Source organism: Tetrahymena thermophila (genome assembly GCF_000189635.1).
Source record: "Tetrahymena thermophila SB210 genomic scaffold scf_8254545, whole genome shotgun sequence".
In the NCBI taxonomy this organism is placed as follows: Eukaryota; Ciliophora; class Oligohymenophorea; order Hymenostomatida; family Tetrahymenidae; genus Tetrahymena; species Tetrahymena thermophila.
In genome coordinates this window covers 397,943-410,165 of record NW_002476317.1, presented here as the reverse complement: position 1 = coordinate 410,165, position 12,223 = coordinate 397,943, and the positions used below count along the sequence as shown (strand labels likewise).

The following is a 12,223-nucleotide window of genomic DNA, read 5'->3' as shown; positions in this document are numbered from 1 at the left end:
CATTTGTTGTTTTATTAAATTAATTGAAGCTTCTTTTTCACAAGAAATCATCATAGTCTGTTCTTGGTTTAGGTATATATGGCTACTTTTCAATATTCTTTTTAGCCTAAAAGAAAAGAACTACTCCTGCAAATACCATTAAGAAAATAAGGAAAAACACAAATAAGGCTCTTCTGTTAGTTTACTATTTCTTTTCAAGCATTTCTTGTTGAATTTATTCGAAGTTTTCTTCTTCCTTTTTTTTTTGCTCTCTTTCTTGCTTTTCAATTCTTCTTTTTTCTTCCTTTACTTGTGCTTTTTCTACTTTTATTTCATTTTTTCTTTACATTTCTTATGCTTCTTACTACTTTTTCTTTTCTTCTTTTTCTGTTTACAAGTCTTCTGCTGTTTTATTTTACTTATTTTTAATGTTTACATCAAGTCCTAACTTAACACCAGTTAATTTTAAAAGCTTTTATATACTTAATCTGTTACTTAATACAGCTTAATGTAGGCAAGTATTTCCTTAATCATTTTACTAGTTCATAAAGCTTTTAATTAATTCAGCAGTTGAAGGCTTTTCTTAAATTCTATCCTAAAAAATTTGGAATAATGAATTAATAAAATCACCTAAACCTGCCTCTACTGCAGTATGCAAGCATGTATTATCATTATCATCTTTTAGCATTACGTCAACTTTGGGATTATGGATTAGCCATATAGCTTTTTCATTATCTCCCTCATCAATTGCAATCTTAAGAGGAGTACCTAATCCTTTGGAAACAATATTAGGATCAGCACCTCTTTTGATTAGCTTATCAATGACTTCCTAATTATTTTTATTTGCACAAGCAACATGAAAAGCTGTTCTCCCGTCTTCATAATTAAGAGAAAAGTTAATATCTATATTTTTTTGTTTTAAAAGAAGCTCTACTCCTTCTAAATATCCTAATGATGATGCAAGAGCAAGAGGAGTTAGCCCATCTCCGTTCAGTAAATTTAAATCTATTTAATTATGTTCATGTTTATCACCTAACAAAGCTTAAAGTGTATCATAATCATAGTTTTATATTGCTAAATGCAAAAATCCTAGTTTAGTTTTGCTATCTATGAAGTTTATGTCGATGTTGTCTCTCTTAGAAGCTAATAGCTCCTTAACCTTTTCACAATTCTATTTCTTTACTTCTTTTAATAAATCCTATGACATTTTTCTTTACTTTAGTTTTTTTATTTTATTTTTAAATTAATAGTTATTTAATAAATAATATTTTTTTTTTTAATATCTTAGTTTTTATAAAAAGCCAAAAACAAAAACAGCAGAGCGCGTGTTTATTTTTGATAAAAAAGTTAATTTGCAAAACTATCATCAAAAATAAAACAAAAAATCATTTATTCTAAAAGATATCATAAAAATTGAAGAGATTCAAAATTCTTATAAGCTTAAAAATAAATTAAATGACTAAAAATCATATCAAAATATGAAAATATGACTTGATTCTGAATAATTTTTTTGCTTTTATTTGAAAGAAATAAAAATGGGATCATAATTTTAGAAATATTTTCCCAAAAACAAAAAGTTGAAAAATTATTTAATTAATAGATTAAATTATAAAGATATCTTAATATTCTAAGAAACAGTCTTAGAATAATTTAAACTAGAAGTATGAAAATCAATTATATTTATTGTTGTTTAGGAAAAATTTATTTATGTTATATTCTCTAAAATAATTCGACTTCAAATTCAATAATTCTATATTAATATTTTTCAAATATTTTACCAATTAATAGATAGAAAAGTTATCTTAAAGGCTAAAATGCTAAAAATTTTAAATATAAAAAGAAAAAATTATTTACTAATAATTATTATAATTCATATATACAATATTCATTAACAATTTCTTATTAACTTATAAAAGTTCTGAATAGCTTTACATAAAATATTAAAATAAATAATTATTAAAATAATCTAAAAAAGTTAAATTAAAATATTTAATTCAAACTATTTTCTAAATATTTTGTAAATTTAAAACAGCACTGTTTTGATTATGGTACAAAATAAAAAAGTTAGCTATTCATATAATTTTTCGCTTTTAAATAACTTAAAATATTTCAAAATTAATTGATAATAATTATTTTATTTGAATTTTCTTCTTCTCAATTAGACTCCTGATAATCGAAAAAACATTAATTGCTTTTATTAATTGAATAAAGTGATTAAAATAATGTTATTAAAATATTAATGATATTAGTTTATATATTTTAGAATAGTAATGATTTAAAACATATTAGGAAAATATGATATTTTAAAAGAATACATTAATAGAATATTACAAATTAATTTTAAATAGGAAATTTTATAATAAAAAAGTTAATCAAGTATTCAAAAATATTTGTGAATCTACTTTTTAAGTTTTTAGACAGTAAGTACTACTTGCTAGAATTGTTTTATTTTAAGGTAAAAAAGATAATTTTTCAAGATTTCAAAAAATTTTACAAATGCTAAATAAATTAAATTATTTTCTTAATTATTTCTGTAGACTATTAAGATAGATTTTGTATTTTTATAAAGACTCTAAAAATATGCTTTCTTGAATATATATTTATTTGAATAAATATTGTGTAATGGATCAAATTTTAATTACAGTCTCGAAAAATATCGTTTGCTTTGTTAAAAATTCATTAGAAAAATGTTCATCATATTGATCTAATTTTTTCTATCTAACTTTCAAATCTCTTTTGATATTTTTTTACATTAATGAGTAAAATTTGAGGTTTTGAAGTATTATCAGATAATAGTTATTTATTTATTGACCTTAAAAAAGTAAACAGCTTTTTTTTCTAATTTAAATAAATAAATAATTTCTTCAAAAAACTTTATTTAATTTAATTTTGATTGTAAATACCTATTAAATAGTATAAATGAATTATAATTAAAAAGATCTATAGTATAATACTCCTAACCTGAACACAGAATTCGATTAGAATGAAGATAAGATTTTATTGACATCCAACTCGAAGCGCTAGTTATTTAAAGATGAAGTAAATTAGTTGTTAATTTTAAAGATTAAATTAACTTTAAAAATTACAATAAATGATAGTCTAATTAATAGCCTGTTACAAAGCAGAATTTGTTTTAATAAAGGAGCTCATAAAAAGAAATACATATTGATCAATAACTCAGCTATGAGAATAACTAAATAAAAATATAAAACAATAGCTGTGATGAAAAAAATAGGTAATTGTCTTATAGTAGCAAAGATGGCTAAAATTTAAACGATAACTATTAAAGAACCAAAAAAGTTACAGTTAGCCCACAATTAGATGGTATCTAAAAGATAAGCGATAATAAAAATCCTTTTGGGTGGTTAAATCTTAAAAAAAGAATAGATAGCTTAAAATACATGGTTAGGAGATTAGAGCTATCTAGCTTGCTTTAAATTAGGTCAAAGCTTAGGAATTATCATTTAATGATCATTGATGATAAATCTTCAAATAGGCAATATGATGAGAAATAAACGAAATTTTTTGAAGACTTAGTTTCTTTAGACTATTTTTTAGCTAATCTTTCTTAAGTTTTCTATACTGTGTTTCGATTTTTTCCTTCAACAACAAATACTAAAATTTTGATTATTGTTTTCAAAATAATACTGGCTCTTTAGCTAACCTATTAGTTGTTCATGCTTCCCTTCTTGATAAGTTTCCCATATAATTCGATTAACTTATTCTCAGTTAATGAAAAGATGTTAAGAGCTATATTTGTCATTCCTTTTATTTTGGAGATGATTTTAAATTTTAATTTAAAATACTTTGAACATGGAGAACTTATTTCTGATAAGTACACTATTATACTAAGATATATTAAGAAAGATTTTTGGTGGGATGCAATAGGAATAGCTGGAACAGGGCTTATAGACGAAAATTCTTATGTGGCTTTTATCTTAATTATATTTTTTATTCGTTTTATCAAATTTAAATCAATGTATAATTCAATTGAAGAAAAATTCTAATTATCTTTGAGATTTCCTGTCTCATTTACCATAACAAACTTAATATTGGCAATAACAATTCTAGCGCATGTTTTTGGTTGCATATTTTAGTATATTGGCTTGAAAGTGCATGATAGCGGCAATGTAAGTTGGCTTGATAAAGCAGAGCTGATAGACAAAGGTATTTTAGACAGATATATAGCAAGCTTATACTTTTCGTTTATAACTATGATTAGTGTAGGATATGGAGATATTACTCCTATTAATAATATTGAGAGAATATTCGTTACATGCATGACTGTTTTCAGTTGCGGTACATTTGCTTATGTTGTAAATATAATAGGATCTCTCTTTTAGTAACTACAAATAAATGAAGCAGAATACAGGTAATTTATATATATTTAATTTTTATACATTAAAAGAATATTTGTTAAAATTAAATGATTATTTATATAGACAGCAAAGATATGAAATGTCAAACTATATGAAGAATAGAAATATAGATTCTGAGTTGCAAACAAAAGTATTCCAGTATTTAGAAATGCTTAAGTTAAAGAAAGAGTGGGAACCTGAGAGTGGATAAAATGTAATAGAAATCATGAATCCTAAATTAAAAGAAAGCATATACAAAGATTATTATGGAAGATATCTGAAGTCTTGCAAGCTCTTTTCTTCTAAATTTTCAACTCAATTTTTAGATATGTTGAGTGTAGCATGTAAGGAGTAAGTTTTTGGACCAGGAGAAATTATCTTTTACCAAAAAGAACAATAAATAAATTTTCATGAAGAAGAGCAAAATAAGCTTAATGATCAGTACTAAAATATCTATCTCGTTATAAAAGGCAAAGTATTGCTCTTTTAAGATAATGGAATTTCTAGACTAACAAAAAAAACTTTTATCAATACCAAGACTAAATATTCAGTAACAATAAATTTACTATTTCAATTTTATTAACAATTTTAAAAGCTTAAATTGATAAATATAAAAAAATTTCTATATAGGTAGGAGAATGCTTTGCAGTTAAAGAATTTTTGTGTGGTGTACCCTATGAATTCACAGCACAGAGTAAAGGGCTTACTACAGTCTTAAAAATTTAAAGATCTCATTTTTTAGAAGTTCTCAAGAGATTTCCTAAAGACTATGTAAATAAAATAAAATAATTATTTGTTTTTTTTTTTCATAAAAATTAATATAAAAAGGAAGTATATTGTGCGCTTAGAGATGAATTAGTATTTTATGAATAAGATAAATACATAAAATGTCAACCATGTTCTAGATATGATCATTCAACGTATGCATGCCCGCGAATGCATTTTTTAAAATAGAAATAAAAAGCTATTTTAAAATACAGTCACTCTTTAGCATAAGAGAGGTCTTTTTATAGAAGATCAAACAGAAAAAAGTTAAACCCATTAGGCTAAAGTCAGTACTAAATAAAAAAAGATCTTAAAGAGTACAGAGTTCATCTTGTCGTAAGCACAAAAATGCTTTAATAAAATATGCAAAAAGAATTGCAAAATAAATTTGTACTGATAGAATCTAATAACATACTTAAAAAGTAGAGTTAATTAGAATCTCCTTAATTTTAAGCACTTAATAATAATCCTGCGGATTGCGAATCAATTAATGAAGAAGAAGCTTATAAATTAAGAGAGTACGGTTCGATTTAAAAAACATAGGTTTAAACCAATAAAAGCAGGCAATTTACATAAGAAACATTATAACTTATGGAAATCACACAGGAGAATGATGAGTACTTCTATCTTAAGTGCCCAATAGTTGCTTGGAATTAACAATTAAATATGTATGAAACATCTGCTGAATAAGATGAATATGAAGGAAGTATAGCTATTTAGTGTTATTTGGAATAAAATTATGATATCACTACAACTTTAGATAATTTAAATATACTTGATCTCTTTGAAGAAATTTAAAATGAAGAAGAAGAAGAAATTTATGAAAAAAATATTTAAAATAAGAGCTTAGATCACTTGACAGATTTGCTAATTCCTCCTCCTATTAATAATAATTAGAATTTGAATAAGAATAGCTTGAAAAGTATTACTGAAGAAGATAATTTGATTTAAATGTCAGATACTTCTTTAAGCTGCTTAGATTAATAAGATTAAGCAAATGTATTAGATAATAATAATAATCTTATCAAAGTAAAATAACCTCAAGAAAAAGAGAAACCCTTTTAGCTAAAGCCTCTTGAAAAAAAATCTAACTTTGCAAGCAATTTATCAAAAGAAGAAAGTATTTAAGCAGGCATTATAAAACAATAGGATATACATTTAAATATTATAGGAAGTAATAATGATATTGAACCAACTCAAAAGACCTAATAAGAAATAGGAGATCTAATATAGAAGAAAGAATATAAGTAGTAAATATAGTCACCTGATAAAGTAGGAATAAAGAGAAGAAGCAAACACCTAATGAGTTTTAAACAGCTAAAATCTATACTTTCAATAAGCATGGACATCTAATCCTAAAAAAATAAAACTCCTAGGGCTAGCAAGCTAATGACTGACATGGAAAATATCATACAAGTACAAGAATAAATAAATGAAAATAGCAATAACAACAGCAACAACAAAAACTTTAAATAAGAATTTTCTAATTTGCAAGAAATTAGTAAAGAAGACCAAAAATCAAACAGTCAAATATCTCTAATCAATCCGGAAAAGTTAAACAGTAGCAATAATTCTTAATAAGTTTCTAAATAAAATATGAGAAACTAAACATACTTAAATAAACAAGCAGTCTAATAAAAACATTTGAAAAATTAGAACCCTTAAAAAGTACCATATAATAATGGTGACATCTATTTCTCACCAATAATTAACTCACAGTCATAAGCTTAAAAATTAAACTCAATTTAAGATTTAAGCTTAGCTTTTGCAAATAATTAAGCACAATAATAATTATTATAACCTTAATAACATTAAAGTAATTAAGTAAGCTAGCTAATTCCTGAAAATGTTACTGTAATGACACCTTAATTATAAAATAAGCATATACAAGATATGTTAACTTTTATTTTCTCTTTTGAAATACCACAAAGCTTCTAAAAATATTTCCCTCTAGGTAATTTGGAGAATATTATCAAAAAGTATATCAAGTATTAAGATCAATTTACCATTAAATTCATAAATAATAATAAAATCATAAATTAAAAATCAGTTAAATATATGTCATTAACTCCTCAAGCAAAATAATAGAAATCTATAAATATAAAGAGAGAACCTTCAAGGTTTTCTAAAAAGTGAAAATCACAAAGATGAAATTAAAAAACATCTAAGAAATTAAAGTTTATAAAATAGAATTGAGTATATTTTTTGAAATTAATCATTTAAATTTAGTTCAATCAATTACTTAATTAATCATTAGTATCCTTTGTCTATACTATTCAAAAATTTAAAAAAATATTTATAATATTTGTTTTTTTCCAATTGTTAAAAATTTTCTTTTAAAAAATTGCTTCTTATCTAACTAACACTACTGGTATTTGGTTATTTAAAAATATCTTTTATTTAATGTCATGATATTTTTATTTCGCTCTCTAATGTCAACCAAATTGATAAAAATTATGATCAATTATCCAAATTAGCATTTATCAATCAAATAAGGTGATATAAAGAATTCTTATATAAAAACGTAATTATTTAGATAAATAATATTCTTAGATAAAAGATAAATGACAAAATGCGCATCAAGTAGTTCAATAATGAAATAAACTGATAGTTGATTAATCTATCCATACTTTTCAAGATAATTCAAAGTAACAATAATTTTAAGCATTGTGAGTTTTTATATTTATGAGTAGCAGCAAGCAATAAGCAGATATTTGCAAAATATGATAATGCGTAAACATATTTTTAAAATGTAAAAATATTGGATTAAAACCATTACCACTTAGAAAAAAATTTCTTCAAAATTTCTCAAAATTTTCATTGAAATTAGAATCAATAAAATTTTGATTAATTTTGATAATAATTAATAATTTAATTCTATTTCAAAAAAGAAACTAATATTTCAAAACTCGAATTAACATATTTATGAACTTTACATAGCAATTAATGATGATACTTTTGCCTATTTTTATTGTGAATTTTGTTTAAGTTTTATTGATTGATTTTGTTAATTGTAACAACTATTCAGGAAATGTTCTAAATAAATTTACTATCTAAAATTACGTATGTAATTTAGAAATAATAGGAATCGATAAACAGTTTAATTTTTTCTAAAGAATATTTCTTTTTTTTCTCCTCTTTCTATTTATTACTAAAATTAATTACAAATTTATTAAAAAATTTAAAAAGTAAATATAAAAATAACCTTCCAATCTTTTTCTAAATGAATTTTATCTTTTAAAATCTATCTACTTATTGTAAGAATAAAAAAAAATAATTGAATAAATATTTCTTTATCATGGGTTAATTAACTACCACAATCAATTTAATCCTAAGGCCAACATTCATAGCGCCTATTTAAGAAAAAAAAAATTGCCATTTCTAAATCCAAATAAAATATTATTGACTATAAAAAAATTAAACAAAATTATTAAATAAACTATTAGGATTAATCAAAATTTACAAAAAAAAAAATTTTATTTACAAATCTACATCAATCAAACAAAGTAATGCAAATTTTTAAAGTAGACAAATTTTTTCTTTAAATCTCCTCCATCGACTAATTAACAAGTTTAAAATAAAAGGACAAAACACGCTAAATATAGCAAATTAAGTTATTTTATGTTACATGAATTTAATTTTGGTATGGGTCAAATACTTTATTTATCAAATCAAAATATCTTATTTATGCATAAACTGCAAATAAATGTCAATAAACTACTTCAAAAAATATAAGAATAAGGTTTAAAAGGATGTATTAATTCGAATAAACGAAGAAATAATCACCTCTTTCATTTTAAAAAAAGATAATAGAATTAATTATTTCATGTATTATGTAATCATTAAAAGTAATTTTTTTTTTTTGAGTTACTTGGTTTGTTCGCTGGTGGATAAATTCTGGAAAATAAATAAATATTAAATTAAATAAATAGTAACTCTTGATTGAAATCCTTGGAACCTAATAAATTTTTTAAAATGTCTATAATACCAGTAAGGATTTGCATTTGCATATAAACAATTTATTTTTTTAAAGGTTCTTTGTTACTTCTATTTTAGTGCATGCATTTAATTTACGTATTAATAAGGAACTTATATATTATATAAGACATCTGTGTTTAATTAATATCAAAAAAATCATAATTATTATTAAAATAAAAAAAATTATAAAAAAATTGTCAATCAAAAATAATACAATTAATTAAATTAGAAAGAATAAAAAAAGGGAAAAATAATATAATAAATCATATCTTATTCAAAATCTATACTGAAAAAATGATTAAAAACTATTAGTACGATAACTATCTCATAGATTCTGCAGCTGCTTAAAAAGATTTGCATATACAAAAGTAAAACCATAAGTAGTCAACTTCATCCAATCATCCTCAAGAATCATACTCAACTGCAACATCTTCCGATTCAGATGGAGAAAACAATCAAAATCTATCATAAAATTAATAAGAATCATCATCTACCACTGAACCCTAAAATTTAATACAAAAGGAGCGTTATAAAACTGAGCTATGCAGAAATTACTAAATACATGGAACATGCAATTATGGAAAAAAGTGTCAATATGCTCATGGAAGACACGAATTGTAATAAAAACCTGAAAGAAAAACTAATTAATACTATAAAACTAGACCTTGTAAGGAGTTTTTCAATACTTTAACTTGCCCTTACGGCTAAAGATGCAAATATAATCATGATACAAGATCTATCAACGAGATAATTAAGCCAAGCACTTTTTACCAAAAGAAACTTTTGACTATTTCAACACCATAGGCTTCTAAATAAAATACTTCTAGCTCCACTAGTAGTAGACTACTATTTTTCTAACAAAATTTTAATAAAAATAATGTTGATAATTAAATTGAAATCTAAGCTAAATAGTTAACAGCTCCTTATTCTACTTTGCAATTATAATAAAAAGAAAATAATTTTTTCAGAAACCCATTCTAATAAGAAATTGTTTACAATCAAATTCCAATTGCTAACTCTTTGACATTTAATGAACCAAATACTTATAACAAAAATTAAGACTTTAATCAAAAAAATCTTTTGCCCACCCTTGATTCTAGCTTCCTATCTTCTAGCTACTTCTTCTAATGGTGAAGAGCTCAATTTGCAATTCATTTAAATCTTATGCCAGTCTCTTAAATTTATTACTGAGTATAAGTATCAGCATTAAGCTTATTCTTAATAAATAATTAAAAACCAATCCTTCTCTCAAATAAATTTACTCTTTAATTATTAAAAGTACTCTATAATATAGAACCAAACTAAGTAAATAATATAATTAATAATTCTTCTCATTTCTTCTTTCATTTATACAATGAAAACCCTTTTATTATTCAAATTAATTTCAGCGCATTATTAAATATAGTCAGCTAATCAACAATTCAATTCTTTAATTAATATTATATAAATCTATACTACCAGTATATTCATATCATTTATTTCATCTTTTTAATTTTTCCTAAAAGGGAATATTTACTAAATCATTTTTTTTATATTTAAATAAGGGAAGGTAATTTCTTTTTAATATATTTTGGCATTTCAATATTTTTTCAGTTATTTCTTATCTACAAAATATTTTATAGGGAATTTTATTTTTTATTACCCCTATAAATAGTCAAAATAATTTTAAATGTGTAAATAGTTTTTGTATTTATAAATTTAAATGATGTAAACTAAATTAAAAAAATGTAATGAAATAATCTAGAATATTTCTAATTAATTAATTTGTTAATTTTACTTTTTCTTTTTTACATTTAATAGAATAGTCAAAAACTATATTCCTTTAATATTATACAAAAAAAATAGTAAAATCATGATATTAACAACCTCTATTAATTGTATCTAAAAGTCTTAATTTTTATTTAAATTTTTTATCAAGATTCGATTCTATCAAAATAAAATTGTCTTTGTTGAGTGAGAGTAATAAATAACTGTTAGATTCACATAAGCAAATTTCAATTCAAGAGTTGTCTATAATATTTTGGAATAATTAGAGCTCCTCAATATGATTTTATTAATTTTTATTTTTTAATTTTCTTTCTTACTTATTAAAAAGAAAAAATACCTGAATGTGTGAGTATCTCAGTTTTTTATTAATTTTTTATAAAATTATTTACTCATTCATTTATAAACTAGATAGATTTAAATAAAATAAAATAAATTTTCACTACTTGCAGTTGATTTTAATCTGTTAAAAAAATTAAATATTAAAAGATACTTTATTTGTTAATCTGAATTTATCTAGAAAATATAAAATTGTGATTTTGCTTATTTTTAGAGATTTTATTTAATGAAACTTATAGAATTTAATTGTAACTAAATTTTTTAGTTTAAAATGTCATAATTAAATTTAAATCTTTTGATAAATTTTAAAAATCTCATTAAATTAAAATAAAATTAATTGAATACAACTTTTTTACAACAAAGAAGGTATTATAATTATATAAGTTATTATAGTAACTCAAATAAGATAAATTTCAAATAAAATACACATTCTCAATTTAATAGTTTTGATTTTGTATAATGGTCTATTATCACTATAAATATTAATCTAGTTAAAAGTTGAAGTTTATTTTAATTGAATGTATATCGTCTAAAAATATTACTATTTTTATAATTTATATTTTTTCTTTAGTAATATTTTAGTTAAAAAATACAAAAAATAAAAAAATATTAATTCCTTTAAAATGAAAAATTAAAATTTAGCAAATTAGATAGTAGTATTGTATTTAATTAATATTTATTTTAAAGATTTTAAATATTTATGATAAGATAATTTTAATTTTTATTGATTTTATTGTGCATATAAAAATTCATTCATTGTTTACTTATGTGTAAAAATTAAATATTTGAAGATTTCTAATTATATTTCAATTATTTACTATTTTTAGTTTTCAAGATTAATTAATAGAATTTAATTGATTATAAATTCAGTAAGAAATAAATTATAATAACCAACATTTATAATCAATTATCAATTGTTTAGAAGCAATTATATATTAGCTTAAATAGATAACAATTAAGGCTACTGCAAATATTATAAGTTAGAGATTACAAAATTCAAACTCTCTAATCCTTATTTAAGTTATTTGAATATTATCTTT

The 12,223-nt window shown here is 22.2% G+C and overlaps 3 protein-coding genes across 3 annotated transcripts; 2 read left to right on the top strand and 1 right to left on the bottom strand. All coding sequences in view use genetic code 6, as the record gives it.

Moving 5' to 3' along the window:
• Window positions 1–37: 37 nt before the first annotated feature.
• Window positions 38–1,186, bottom strand: TTHERM_00149500 (ankyrin domain protein; the record flags this gene model as incomplete). The annotated part of the gene is made up of 1 exon (XM_001021585.1): window positions 38–1,186. The coding sequence occupies one exon, from the start codon at window positions 1,184–1,186 to the stop codon at window positions 38–40; it is 1,149 nt and encodes a 382-aa protein (XP_001021585.1).
• Window positions 1,187–2,898: 1,712 nt separating this feature from the next.
• Window positions 2,899–7,238, top strand: TTHERM_00149490 (cation channel family protein; the record flags this gene model as incomplete). The annotated part of the gene is made up of 5 exons (XM_001021584.2): window positions 2,899–3,018; window positions 3,078–4,351; window positions 4,422–4,887; window positions 4,968–5,108; window positions 5,166–7,238. The coding sequence occupies 5 exons, from the start codon at window positions 2,899–2,901 to the stop codon at window positions 7,236–7,238; spliced, it is 4,074 nt and encodes a 1,357-aa protein (XP_001021584.2).
• Window positions 7,239–9,233: 1,995 nt separating this feature from the next.
• Window positions 9,234–10,214, top strand: TTHERM_00149480 (zinc finger protein CTH1; the record flags this gene model as incomplete). Its single annotated transcript, XM_001021583.2, has 1 exon — window positions 9,234–10,214. The coding sequence occupies exon 1, from the start codon at window positions 9,375–9,377 to the stop codon at window positions 10,212–10,214; it is 840 nt and encodes a 279-aa protein (XP_001021583.1). The 5' UTR covers window positions 9,234–9,374.
• Between the last annotated feature and the right edge of the window lie 2,009 nt (window positions 10,215–12,223).